General features: G+C 29.2%; 1 protein-coding gene across 13 annotated transcripts in view; it reads left to right on the top strand.

The window, feature by feature from the left end:
- The first annotated feature begins 1200 nt into the window (after positions 1 to 1200).
- Positions 1201 to 13231, top strand: part of LOC132943219 (probable tubulin polyglutamylase TTLL2) — a 28985-nt gene continuing 16954 nt past the window's right edge. For 4 of the 13 annotated variants that reach the window (XM_061012108.1, XM_061012105.1, XM_061012101.1 and 1 more), the window contains exon 1: positions 12089 to 12454. Coding sequence is in view for 2 of the 13 variants with exons in the window: in XM_061012098.1 (XP_060868081.1) it covers positions 12436 to 12458 (23 nt within the window). In the remaining 11 variants the exon portion in view is untranslated. Of the gene's footprint in view, positions 1451 to 12088; positions 12459 to 12485; positions 12504 to 13231 lie in introns of those variants that run through there. The other 9 variants (XM_061012109.1, XM_061012098.1, XM_061012097.1 and 6 more) reach the window with 4 other exon arrangements.

The following is a 13231-nucleotide window of genomic DNA, read 5'->3' as shown; positions in this document are numbered from 1 at the left end:
ATCACTCTAATTTTTAACCTAACGGAGCTTAACGCGCTCGCCTGGCCGTAAATTTGCTATGTTACGCACTTGTAAAACGAAGACAACGAATAGCCGTGTAGCGGTTAGATTAAATTAAAAACAAAAACTTATTAAAAAAATATGGTAATTTTATCATTTCTAAAAATGTTAATATGATAATGAGTTTAAACACAAACCCTCCCCCTCTATTGACGTTTTTACCCATAGTAAATGTATTATTATTTATTTCTATATCGAAACTGTAAAATACTTGGTTTAATTTATACTTAAGCCCCCCCCCCCCTACCATTTCATGATCCTGACTTCGACTTTGGGTATCTAAGGTTACCTGTACCTATTAATTTTTGAATTAAAACAAAATTGATTTTTTTCAAAACTGTTGCTGAGATAAACCCGTTTTTTTATAAGTTATTTTTAGTTTTTCCTAATTATTCAGAAAACTGGTGAATTTTTTTACTTTTGATCTTTAAGTACCAACTTAAATATCAATTTTTAAAATTTAAGTGTAGAGTTAAATATGTTATGCCGCATGGGCAGGTAATAATTACAATTTTCTTTTAGAAAAGGACGAGAAATTTAGTCATTTATCTGTCATAGAAAATGTCTAATATTTGAAATTTGATTAAATTAATTTGTTAACTTGTGAAGGTTTAAGAAAATGCCAGTAGGTATGCTTTCTGTGGATTAAGGCTCGGAAGGTACGACTCTATTCATTTCTCAATACAATAATTTATAACACTAGGCAATAGCGATTACCTACTTTTTATATGTAACTATGCAAGTAATACTTATAACTTAGTAAACAGAAAAAAAAATGGAAAATAAGAACAAGACTACAAACACATTACTAGTATTAGACACTCTTATTTCTTAACAATCAAAGTTTAGGTAATAACTCGATACTATTTTATTTCTGGATAAGTCGATTACAATGTTGTTAATCTATATACCGATGGAGGAGTTTCCGACAATGATTACATTTTATGCGTATACATTCGTTGACTGACGACTATAAATAAATAGTTTTGTTGAGGTAAAACAAGTTAAGCTATCGTATATCTGTATCATAAAGTCATATATCATAAAAATTATCAGCGATTGCGTGTTTCTTATTTGTAGTCAAATTATAAAATACAGGTAGTTTCCAATCTAGTACTATTGATAATTGTATATTTAATAAATGCTAGTATAGGCACCTATAATATCATTTAGTTGCTGTAGGGATTCACAGTTCAACATACATAATATTATTTATTAACTGTCAACAAATTCTTCTAACCTTTTTAACTGTATAATCTTTAATTTTTCATTTTTTTTTTCATTTCAACATTATTTTAATAAAAAACAAAATTATATTGGACGATACTTATTAAACTTACCTACCATTATTAAATTTGTACAACTCTAAATATACGCAATACTATTAAAGGTAAGCCAAATTGTATAACTACTTTTTCATAAATATGCTACGAAAGTCTACATTATTATCTTGATTATAATAATTATTAGGTTACACTGCTATACTATATCGATCGATCTAATTTCCATAAATTTTCGTTTAATTTTAATAATTTATTCTTAAAAATATTAATAATGCAAAATATTATAATCGAAGTACATAGACAAAAACTATTCTATACTCTCGATTAAAAATACCTATTACTCGGTTAATACCTAGGTACTATAATTATAGTTCATAGCTACTTTTATAAAACAACTTAAGTATAAGTATATATTTATATATTTATGTATTATAATATTAATGATCGATATTTTATAACAAAAAAATTAATACCTATACATGACATAATTTATTAATTATTAACAATATAATTACTAATTAGTAATATGTCAATACATATCACTGATTTAATAGGCATTTGGCATAACACGGCTACAATGAATTCAACTATTTTAACTTATGGGTACTTAATAGCAACTGACTAGTATTTTACCAATAAAAACTAAAAAGATATTTTCTAAAATTACGTAGTATAGATCACGGTAAAATCATTATTTTTGACCTTCTAATAGCGCTATTCGTTTATATATTATATTCATTATTCAGTTTTAACTTGGAAAAAGTAGGTTGAGAAAATAGTATTTTTTTTATATATCTTATAATATAACAACAATTTAATTTATTGTAGTTATGTAAATATTAAAATATGTATAATAGTCATTAGTAGTCAATAAAGATAATATATTTTATAAAATAATTGTTTGCACTTTATAATAATGCATTTTGCCATTTAGACTATTTCGATATGTATAGGTATAATACATTTTATTATCTATGGTTTGTCTAAAAAAAAATATAGGTATGTATACACTAAAACAAATAAAAATGTTCTAAGCTCATTTTCTTCAACTTAAATCTCCGAGTATAAATAAATTTAACGTACCTAATTAAACGAATCAGATAAAAAACCTTACAAATATATTGTGTCGCCCGTTTTTTTTTTTAATTTTCAGCATCACCGCCCATAATTGCTATTTTAGGTACCTACTATTATATTGTGTCAAAATTGATAAAATTGATTCATTTTAAGTTGGAATTTTTAGTAAACCAATGGATGTTAATAATATTTTGTTATCATCATCAATCATCATCTGCCATCTGGTAATTGAAAAATAAAAATTTGTAATATTCGGCATTTTCAAAAATTGATTATACCTAAATATTTTTGAATCACCCTGTAGTTATTTTTTACATTGATTTATTTTCTTAAATGTTGTACAATGTTATATTTTTTATGAATATAAATTATACCATTTAGGCGTATGATTTATTATTTTTAACAGTCCCTCCCCTCATCTCTGATATATAACTCTGGATACGCCCCTGCTCAAATTGTATTATATTCATTATTGTTTCGCATTGTTACAAAGCGTGGTATAATATAACCATAATTTCAAATTGGCAAATAATCGGTATGTGAGTTGAGATGGTATCAGTGTTATACCACGAATATTACTACATATTACTATAGTTAATTGAGTAAATAAAGTTGCTAATGTTAGTAAATCACGTAGTTAGAAAAAAAAACCACCGCACAACGCAACAATTTTATTTTGCAGAAAATCCTATATAATATTATAATATAATCAGACGTATTTACCACACGGGTGGCCCTTAAAAAAAATAATATGGACGTATTAGTGTTTATAATTTATTATTATATACCTAGCTGATAATATATTAATAAAATAAAAACGTAACACTTATTATGATCCAAACTACTTTTCTGATCATTATAAAATTGATTTATATCATACAGAATATCCTTCTATAATATTATATACACACTTATTGAACACTGAATTTGTCTATATTTAATATTAATTTTTTCTATACTTTCTATATAAGTTATACATCGATTGCTATATATTGTCTATTCATAGTAAATTACTTTTTGCCTTTCTTTGTTAGATTTGTTTTATATATAATTATACAACATAAACTTTTACTGTCTACTATTTTCATTTTTTAAGAAACTAAGAACGAGGTGGCAAAAAGTATAATACCTTTTAATAGTCCTGTAAAGAATCTGTAAATAATATTCTTAATGAATGATGTGTGTTTTACCTATAATTTCCACCGCTGTCAGATCATATTCCTCAAGAAACGGGTGACGGACAGAAAATAATCAAGTTTGCAAATATAATAATAAAAAAAAAAATGACTTTAATTTTATTTTTGTGGTTGTACATAAAATGTGTTTGTAGAGCGGATAATATGGTGAGATATATTAAGTACTTATGAAGTTTTGACCAATAACTCTGCTGGTTCATCAATTAAATTATTTAATAATTTATATAAGAAAATAATATCATAATTAAGCCGTCTATCTTCGAGAGATTCAAAAGATAGTATAATGAAGCCATAACTAGAAAAAATTCAAATTTTGTTCTTTTAAATTGAAATCACACAAAAGTAAAGCTATTTACAACAATAAAAATCACTTGATCATAATCACAACAAAATTATAAAAAATCTACCTTTAACTTTATTTTTTATTTGATGAAAAAAATATCATTTTATCCTAAATTTTCATATTGATTTCCTGACAGTGCAGAAGAAATTATGAAAAAAAGTTTTTTTATACTCTTTTTATTTGTGTAATATGACGAAATTGATAAGGACTCCATATTATTAAGCCGTATTTAACTAATGCGAACACTTACCAATGAGCAATATAAAGTTTTCAAACAATAGTGGGGTTGTTAAATTATTCTCGACAGTTACGTTTTAAGAAACAAGCATTCGTATTGCCTTTTCGTAAAGCAATTGTTTTGTTGCAAATGAGTGTGATACATTCATCAAACTTTAAGTCACTGCGGATCAGTAGTGGTTCTAGCACAGAATAAGACAATGGTTCTAGCGTATGGGCAAGGTGAACAGCTGCCAATACCAAAATTTCTGGTGTGCCTTACTTAAAAAATATAATTTTTTTTATAAAAATAAGATGTTTTATCTTTTGCTGAATTATTATGATGATTTACAATTATATTATTATCGTTACATTGGTGACAAACTGGTAATTACTATAGTTATCAATACCTTGGTAATGTCGCTCCTAGCGTTGATAAGGCTGAATAAAGTATCGTATTATACATATATACGACATACGACATACGTACGTATATGAGTTGTTCCGCTGGAATTGTATTCCACTGCACAGCACTATTAATATATTATTATACGAACGAAGACTGATTGACGGCGGAAAACATCGCGGTTACCCTACTTGCAAGTTATACCGTTAACAATGCGTGGACAACGATCGAGGTGTCAGATCGGTCTGGTCATCTGTGGTTGTGACAACGACTGTCTATATACTATGGTTAATGTTACTCGCGACCGGGTAACCATGCGTTATATTTTCCGTTTGTCAGACATAAAAAAAAAAAACTGTTTCCGCCGATCAAACCTTTACGTCCCCTCACTCCGCACAGCGTCCGATTCTCAACAATTCTTTGATCAAATCGTTATGTTTACTTTTACGTATCGCAATTCGTATGTACGAGCTGTGCAGCCAGTGACGACTTACGATATTCCGGTGAAACAAACCACGTGTAGACGTGTAGTTGTGTACGTATATTTGCGAGCCACAAAATATTGAGGGGCATCACTTCCGATCCGACAAAACGTGTCGCCAGCGAGCTCGTATAAAGAGAATAATTGTGAGCTTAGGGCATCGCTTGAAAGTATAATATTTACACCAGTTACGGTTACCTATATGTATATTATATTATTCACAGATTCCTGGTACTAGGACGCAGACGCCTCTACCACCGTTATATGGAATTTAATATTTTTTTATTAAAGTTTCAAATAATGTTGTGTGTATGATGTATAAACTACACTTACCTATACATTACGTGTATGTATTGTATACAATATTTGGTTTGTAAAATCCAAATAAAAATTTATTGAAATAGTTGCTCGATCGCCAAGTCTATAAATAAAAAAAAAAGTCCATATAAAAAATATTTTAAAAAATTATCTCTATACTACTAGGTATAAGTAACATACTTAACAATTATCCCGATAATGAAAATTTTAATAAATACCTAATTTAAAGTTTTGGCTAATTCTGCTTTATAATTACTTATTTACTTTAATTATTATATCAATTTTTTTACAAATATGAATAGCCTAAATTGGTTTCTTCATTTTTATATAATAAATAGTAATACAATTTAATGTAGGCGTATAGTTAATTATTTTTTTTTTTATGTACAACAATTCACCAAGTACGCTCACCCGCGTTTTTCCTTTAACAATAAATTTACTTATTTTTTGCATCTTCAATTATGTATATAGATTTTTATAACACTTAAAAAAGGAGTGTCCTGTGGCGATACATACTTCTTTTTTTTTTCATATGAAAACCAACCTGTTTTATTGTAAAATATTATACATAGATGGTTTTTTTTTTAATTTGTATTACCTACCTATTTAAATCGAAATACAAAAGAGTAGTTTCCAAGTTATGGTTTTCGAAAATTTAAAATTGGTTTAATAAATATCATCAGCTTAACAATTTACATATGGTCCTTATTTGGAAAAAAACAGTTGGTAAAGTGTATAACCACATAACACTCCTTAAATGGTATAAAAATCTAAGTATTTAAAAATACGTTTTTAAACTTCCAAAAATCAGAATTTAAAAAATGTATTTGTAAAAGAAAAATGGGAGCAAAAATACCTGGTGAATCACCCCATGTATTTAAGTATGTATTTAATAATTTATTTCTACGGAGTAGGTACTAAATTGGCACTACCTATAAATCTCTGGTATAATTTTGGGTTCATACCGTCGTATTTGTTATTATAAATTAATATGTATTACATTACGATACCGCTACTATACCAGCCTTTTAAGGATTTCTGAAATAATTCTAACTTAATAAACTTAAAGTTATGCATATTTTATATTCTTTGCGAAGCAATAAAAATTAAGAAAAAACGGCCATTTTTACGCAAATTCAGTTTCCGACAAATAAGATTTTGTTTTTTTGTTATCATTAAAAATTAATAATTGTAAATACCTAGTTCAATTGTTCACCAATTATTTATAGTAATAATAATTTTATTTAGCAAAATATAACAATTATATTACCATTTTCTAGACAACATAAATTTTCAAAAAAATTTGGATTTTGTTGTACCTTTTATATAAATTTAGAATTTTTTAAATTTTTTCTCTAATATTATAAAATACAATACAATTAAGTATAAACATATTATAATTTATAATTATCTACCTAAATTGGAAATTGTCGATTTTTAATTATTGTAGGTAATTACTAAATTATATTCAAAATTCGATAATAGATATTCTGATATTCATATAGAAAATGAATATATAACAGGGTAATTAATAAAATGCATGCTCTCCAAAACCAACAATGAATAGATGTGCCTATAAAATAAACGTTTTTCTGATAGCCATTGTGGTAACCTATTTCTTAAAAATATACGTTTGGGTTTATAAGAAGATTAATCATAAGTACCCACTTATAACTATTATAGATTGTAGGTATATAAATATATAATATAAAATTTCTGGTACTACGTACCTACTACCATTGATTATAACTATACTATTTATGATTAAGGTTACTATGGTCTATGAAAGTACGAATAGTTAATTTATGCAGCAAGACTGATGGATATGTTCATAGGCGGAAATCCATTAAAATGTCGGGGGGGGGGCAAATATTTTTAACATAAATGTGAGTGGGGGGCTTCGATCCCGCACACAACTAAAAACTGCATATTTTTGGGGGGCTAATGGGATATTTGGGGGGATAAGCCAACTTAGCCTCCTTGAGATCTGCACCTATATGTTCCTCCATAAGTTAACTGTTCAGTGATTAGGTTACCTATACTTAAAATTATAATAGCTTATAGAATATAGATGGAATTAGAGCTGTATTATTTTTATCAGGTTTGGCAACTATATAAGAAATATAGGTATAATTATCCAATATTTAATAAGAATTAAAAATGCCATATAAATAATAGCTCATTGAGAAAATAACCACGTTATTGTTATTAAAAAATACATTTGAGACATAGATAAGTGATCACTGACCAATATCAATATATATTACCTAGTACCTACAACTATTATAGATACCTATAAATTTAAACATTACCGGAAAATTATTTTTTAATGCATTTTAATGAAATATTTCGTTTAGTTTGTATAAACCATCGCACCCGTTATGAATTGATTTAATACATGTAGGTATTATAAACGGAAACTCTTAGTCCTATTATAGTTTTATGCCTCAATATTTATGACGTGACGTGAATTTTTGTCGTGATTCGACCACATTATAATATGCTTTTGTTCGCTAAGTCACGGCAATAATAACAGTTACTTTTCGATTAACATTGTGCGTATCTATGCGTTTTTTACGAATTCCCGATAATGTTATTTTAAATCATATTATACGTTTAGTGATGCAATGTACTGTCTAGTTTGTTACCATAATTAAACTTTAATCTAACGTTCTCACAAACATTTACAAACAATAAAATATTGACATAAATATATATATTAAAAATTATGTAAAATCTTTTTAAATTGTTTGTTAACTTTTCGATGTAGGCAAGTATACCTACGTATAGTTTAACCTTAATAGTCTTATATATTATGTACATCTGTACAATTATTATGATCGCCGAAGACAAGCCCTGTTGACTGTTGCAGAACTCTGAACTTGAATTCATAGCAAAAGATAACCGTTTTTTTTATCATATTGAAATCTTTTATATTTGCTGCCATTTCTAATCCCATGGCCGTCTTGTATTTGTCGCTCCCCACGCACGGCTGTCGTGGCTCGTGACCTCGCATGGCAGGCCGTCCTTAAAATGAAATGTGAATTGCCTTTTTTTTCAAAATCGAACTGACTTGTGTGTATTTGTGTTCATTAGTTAATCGTAATAGGTAGGTACATGAAAACATTACAATTTACTAAATATATTAATATTAATATATAATAATAATATTATATGTGTTTACAATATTATTGGATTAACAATAAGACAGTCAACAGTTACGCCAGTTAAGATATCCATTTCAAAACCGCCAAGGACTCCTAACAAGTTAATAATAATCCGTAATACGAAATATATGTGTAATATTACGTATAATTGCAGTTACGACTATTTGGCAAATTACTTTTTTATAATATTCATGTTATAACCATCGATTTTCAAACCTCAAAGTCTTGTATTACTCGTTAGCTGTTATATATGTATAATATATGGTAGTTCTATTAAGTTGTGCCTTAAAAAATGTAATATATTATTTAAAATAGCTTGGAAATTTTTAATAGATTTACACACAGTTCACCCACAATGTACACGCAACGGCTAAGACATTTTACTTGGTTCATAAAAACCACGTACCTGTGTATATTATAACATAATATTATTAGTTAAGTTTAATATTATCTACCATAGCTAGTAATAAATCAAAGCAAACGTTTCTTTACTAAAAGACAACATTAATCAAAATAACAATACATTAATTAAAAAAGCCCATTAGTCCATATTATTTTAAAATAGAAGAATTTTATAATTTTTTTTTATAATTTATACAATATTATATTATTATTTATAAGCTGTTGCCTACACCTAAGTATTTATAAAATATCGCGAACATCAGAAGTAGGTAAAACTAAAAACACTTTAAGCTTGAATGTTTAAGTAAATAACTTGTAAAACTATAGAAACTCAACATTTGGCGAGAGTCTGTAAGTATTTCGTTAGTAAATAAATAAATATTTGAATAGGTAACTATTATTTCATTATTATATCCCACAACACATTAATTCGAATCTAGTACATTTCCCCTTATGCCAATTCCCCCTCAAACATAGACATTTTCCCACCATGCTTATATTAAAAGAATTAAACAAGCTTAGAAACTTATATTATTCCTACATTTAAATGTCTATATAGTATTATTTATTATACCTATATTCACATTAAAATAAATAATTCCTACAGCAACGTCGATAATATCAACAAAAAATGAAAATTAAATAAACCTTTTTATACATACTTTTATTTTTTTTTTTTTTTTGAACAAGCAGTGGAACGAGTAATTTATTGTCTCCACTCGAGTGTGCGTTTTGACCCAAATCGCAAGTACTACGCGTTCTATATTTATATACAAAACAAAATTGGATTAACGGTCTGAATTCGGTGATGGAAATGGCTTAGATAGGTAATAAACAAAGAGAATAATATAATAAATTATAATAGTATCATAATTTATTCAATTTTTGCATTTCCAATTATACCTTTAAAATCTACAACTACCTATAAGTTGAATCTAAAATCCGACTTGTGCATCGTGCACAGTGGTTCAAAAATGAAAATAGTTGGCCAACATTTTTAAAATTATCTATTACTTACATAATAATAAGACGTATTCGTATTTCTAATTAAAATAAAAAATAAATTAAAATTAAATATTAAATATTAATAGAACAATTTGTATTTTGCTATTTATGACTATAATATTTTTAATACTCAAATATTCAAAATTCAAATATATAAAAATTAATCTTCCGCATTACTATCACAACTGCTACTATCGGGAACACATTGCACAAGTGACAATATCTTGAATCATGGATAGGTTAGGATAGTTAAGGCTTTCAAACTTCAAGTGCTTAATACAAAGAATGAAAGAAATGCTCAGATAGGTATTAGCTAGAAATGGTTAGAATGGTCTAAGTTAAGGTGTTGATATCGTCACGTAATGTCTCAATTTACTCGATGAAAAAAAAAATTTATTTTTATGTACATAAAAGCGTATAGGTTTTTTTTTTTTTTTTTTTTTTTTTTTTTTTTTTTTTTTTTTATTGGGTAACCCGCGGCAACATAGGCCATTGGGTGTGGGGAGGGCACTGTAGGTTTTTATATTTGGAAGGTTTGGTAGGTTTTATATTGGGTAGGTTGGTACACGTGTGTGTTGTGTTTGGCAGAATTTCTAATGGGGCACCCGTAGGTTTCTGCCGTGCCCCGGGGTGGGGGGATGGCGGCACTTGTTCTCCGGACACCGTGACTTGCACGGAGAAAAATGCCGCCCAGTGGTCGAGGATCGAACTCGGACCGGCTGTGCCGAATCCGTCGCGTTAGACCACTCGGCCACCTCGTCCCCCCACGCGTATAGGTTTATTTTTGTATTATTTGTAATATTGTACATTGTTAATTAACCACATACGGGTTAATAACAATAATTGTAATTTCTTAATTGGGTCATTAAATACTACTTTTGTATTATATCCAACATAGATACATTTGATAAAAACCTCAATTTAATTTAATTTAATTTGTTGTAGAAAATTAAATTATATGATGATTATTAATAAATTATAATAGTTTTTATGAAAAAAATATGATTTGTCTACTTCAATTATTATATTTTATGGGTACCTATATGTAATAATATTTAACACACCTTAGTCCTCATAATATTATGTAATATAGAAAATATTTTTACCATCTCTATTTGAGTATTTTCAAATTCAAAATATCGTATTTTGGCCATCTATTTTCATTTTTGAACCACTGTGTGTCGTGCATTATATTACAAAACCCGCTGATTCAGTGCAGCAAACAGATCGAACTAGAACCGGAACTTTAATCCATAGTAAATATAACTGATTCATTGTCTCATTAGTTGTACATTCTAATATATACATATAATCAATAAATAACTATATTATTAATGTGATAACATGAGCCGCGTGTCGTTAATGTTTTTATCATATTTAAGTCACATGGGGCCTATAACGGTGCGGCGGTAGTATTATAATAATAAGACCTTTGCGATGCCAAACGCCATTTCCTCCATCGATTTGTGTGCCTGGCGGATGTAACGAGTTATGATGGGTTGTGCGGGGCACCGAGTTCTCGAAGGATCCGACCGGCGTGGGGGTGCGTATAACATATACGCATTACGGCGACACGCCGCGGGACGCGCTTTCTTCCGGTTTAGTAACGGATGCTGCGCATTAGCCAACGAACTCGAAACAGTGGTATGCTGTGAAAAAAAATTGACCAGGGAAAACTATTTCATTGGCCCTAAAATTTGTTTCGTCCTGTGCATATATTTAGTAATTTTTTATAGTGTATAAATGCATGTTAATTTTGAAGTATCATAACGTTGGTACATGCTGCAGCCCACAAATTAGAAATTACTAATAATTACTACAAACGCTGAAAAATAACTCGTATATACCTATTAATAAAAACAGAATATAATATAAAATTTCAAAAAAATGTTCATTTAAAATAAATAGTTTTTATCACTTTTTTTTTACTTTTTACAATGACAATAATAATAATAATAATAATATTATGTCTTGCGGCTGGAGATTTCTCAAGTCCGCAAGACCGGAACGCGCGCTTTTTTAACGGTTCCGGCAGCTTCGCCCGGCCAGCCAAGCGATAATTGCGCGCGCGCTCGACGACTCGATGCGGACGAAACCGCGAACAGGGCTGTCGGTGGCGGCGTCGTCGTTCGCTGACGCCGCCGCCACACGTGTTGCCGACGCGGCGCATCGCGCACACGCGTACACCGCGCTCGTTCGCTCGATCCGTTTCGTCCGTCGCAGGCGCCGCGCCGTCCGGTCCACCAGCCGAGTGTGTCGTTGTGCGCGTACTTTATATATTATTATTATATTGTTTTAGGGGAAACGGATTTTATTTCTGGTTCGCTTTTACGATCTCCGTCGGTTGTCGTGGCGATTTACGTAACCATGCGGTAACGCTATTATATATGACGTATAAACCATCGTGACGCACTCGTCCTCAAGATAATCGGCCTACACAATTGATAGGTGCGAAACTGACCAAGACGAAACATTTCCCATATGGAGTTTGCGCTTGGCTGTAGGTGAAGAAAATTGGTTTTTCTATATCTTTTACTCTTCTCATATAGGTACTGTTCTTAAGGCCAATAATAACTATTTGAACATTTTGAACGCAGCCGGCTTAATTATAATATTAAACTGAATATCGTACGACTTCGAAAATAATAGGTACCTCCTGTACGTTTTTTTTATGGCCCACATTTTGTGTATTATCATTTATCATACTCGAGTTAACGCACAGACAACAACGTTCTCACATAATAATAATGTATATCATTGTACTTAGGTACCTATATTTAAAGCAACCCATTTTACATTGTTCGTATTACGCTTACTGAAAATCATGTTGTACAATAATTATATACCTACACGTTAATAACGACTAAATTGCAATTGTCACTGTAAGTTGATTGGATTTTATAATTATTTTTGCACACACACACTGTACACTGTGTAAATGGTACAAAGTCGATAAAAATGTACCTATTCTCATTTTATTTTTACAAAGTTATTAAAATATAAAACTGTACGAATGTACAATATTCGATTACAATTTAAAGGTAGAACAAAATACGATCGAATTATTGGTTACGCAATGTTGATTGGTTTAGTAAATTACAATTCACAAGAGCATTTTCAGGATGTGATTTAATCTATATATCCGCATGCTGTACCGAGTTGTGTGTATTGATCTGGTTTCTACAATATGCAAACTCGTTTTAATTTCAACGAATTAACGTTCTGCCATATATCAATATATCATTATATTATAGTGCACAGTTTCCAAATACTCTTT

This window comes from Metopolophium dirhodum, chromosome 4 (assembly GCF_019925205.1).
Source record: "Metopolophium dirhodum isolate CAU chromosome 4, ASM1992520v1, whole genome shotgun sequence".
Lineage (NCBI taxonomy): Eukaryota > Metazoa > Arthropoda > Insecta > Hemiptera > Aphididae > Metopolophium > Metopolophium dirhodum.
Note: the sequence above shows the minus strand (reverse complement) of the source record. Positions and strands in the feature narration are given on the sequence as shown.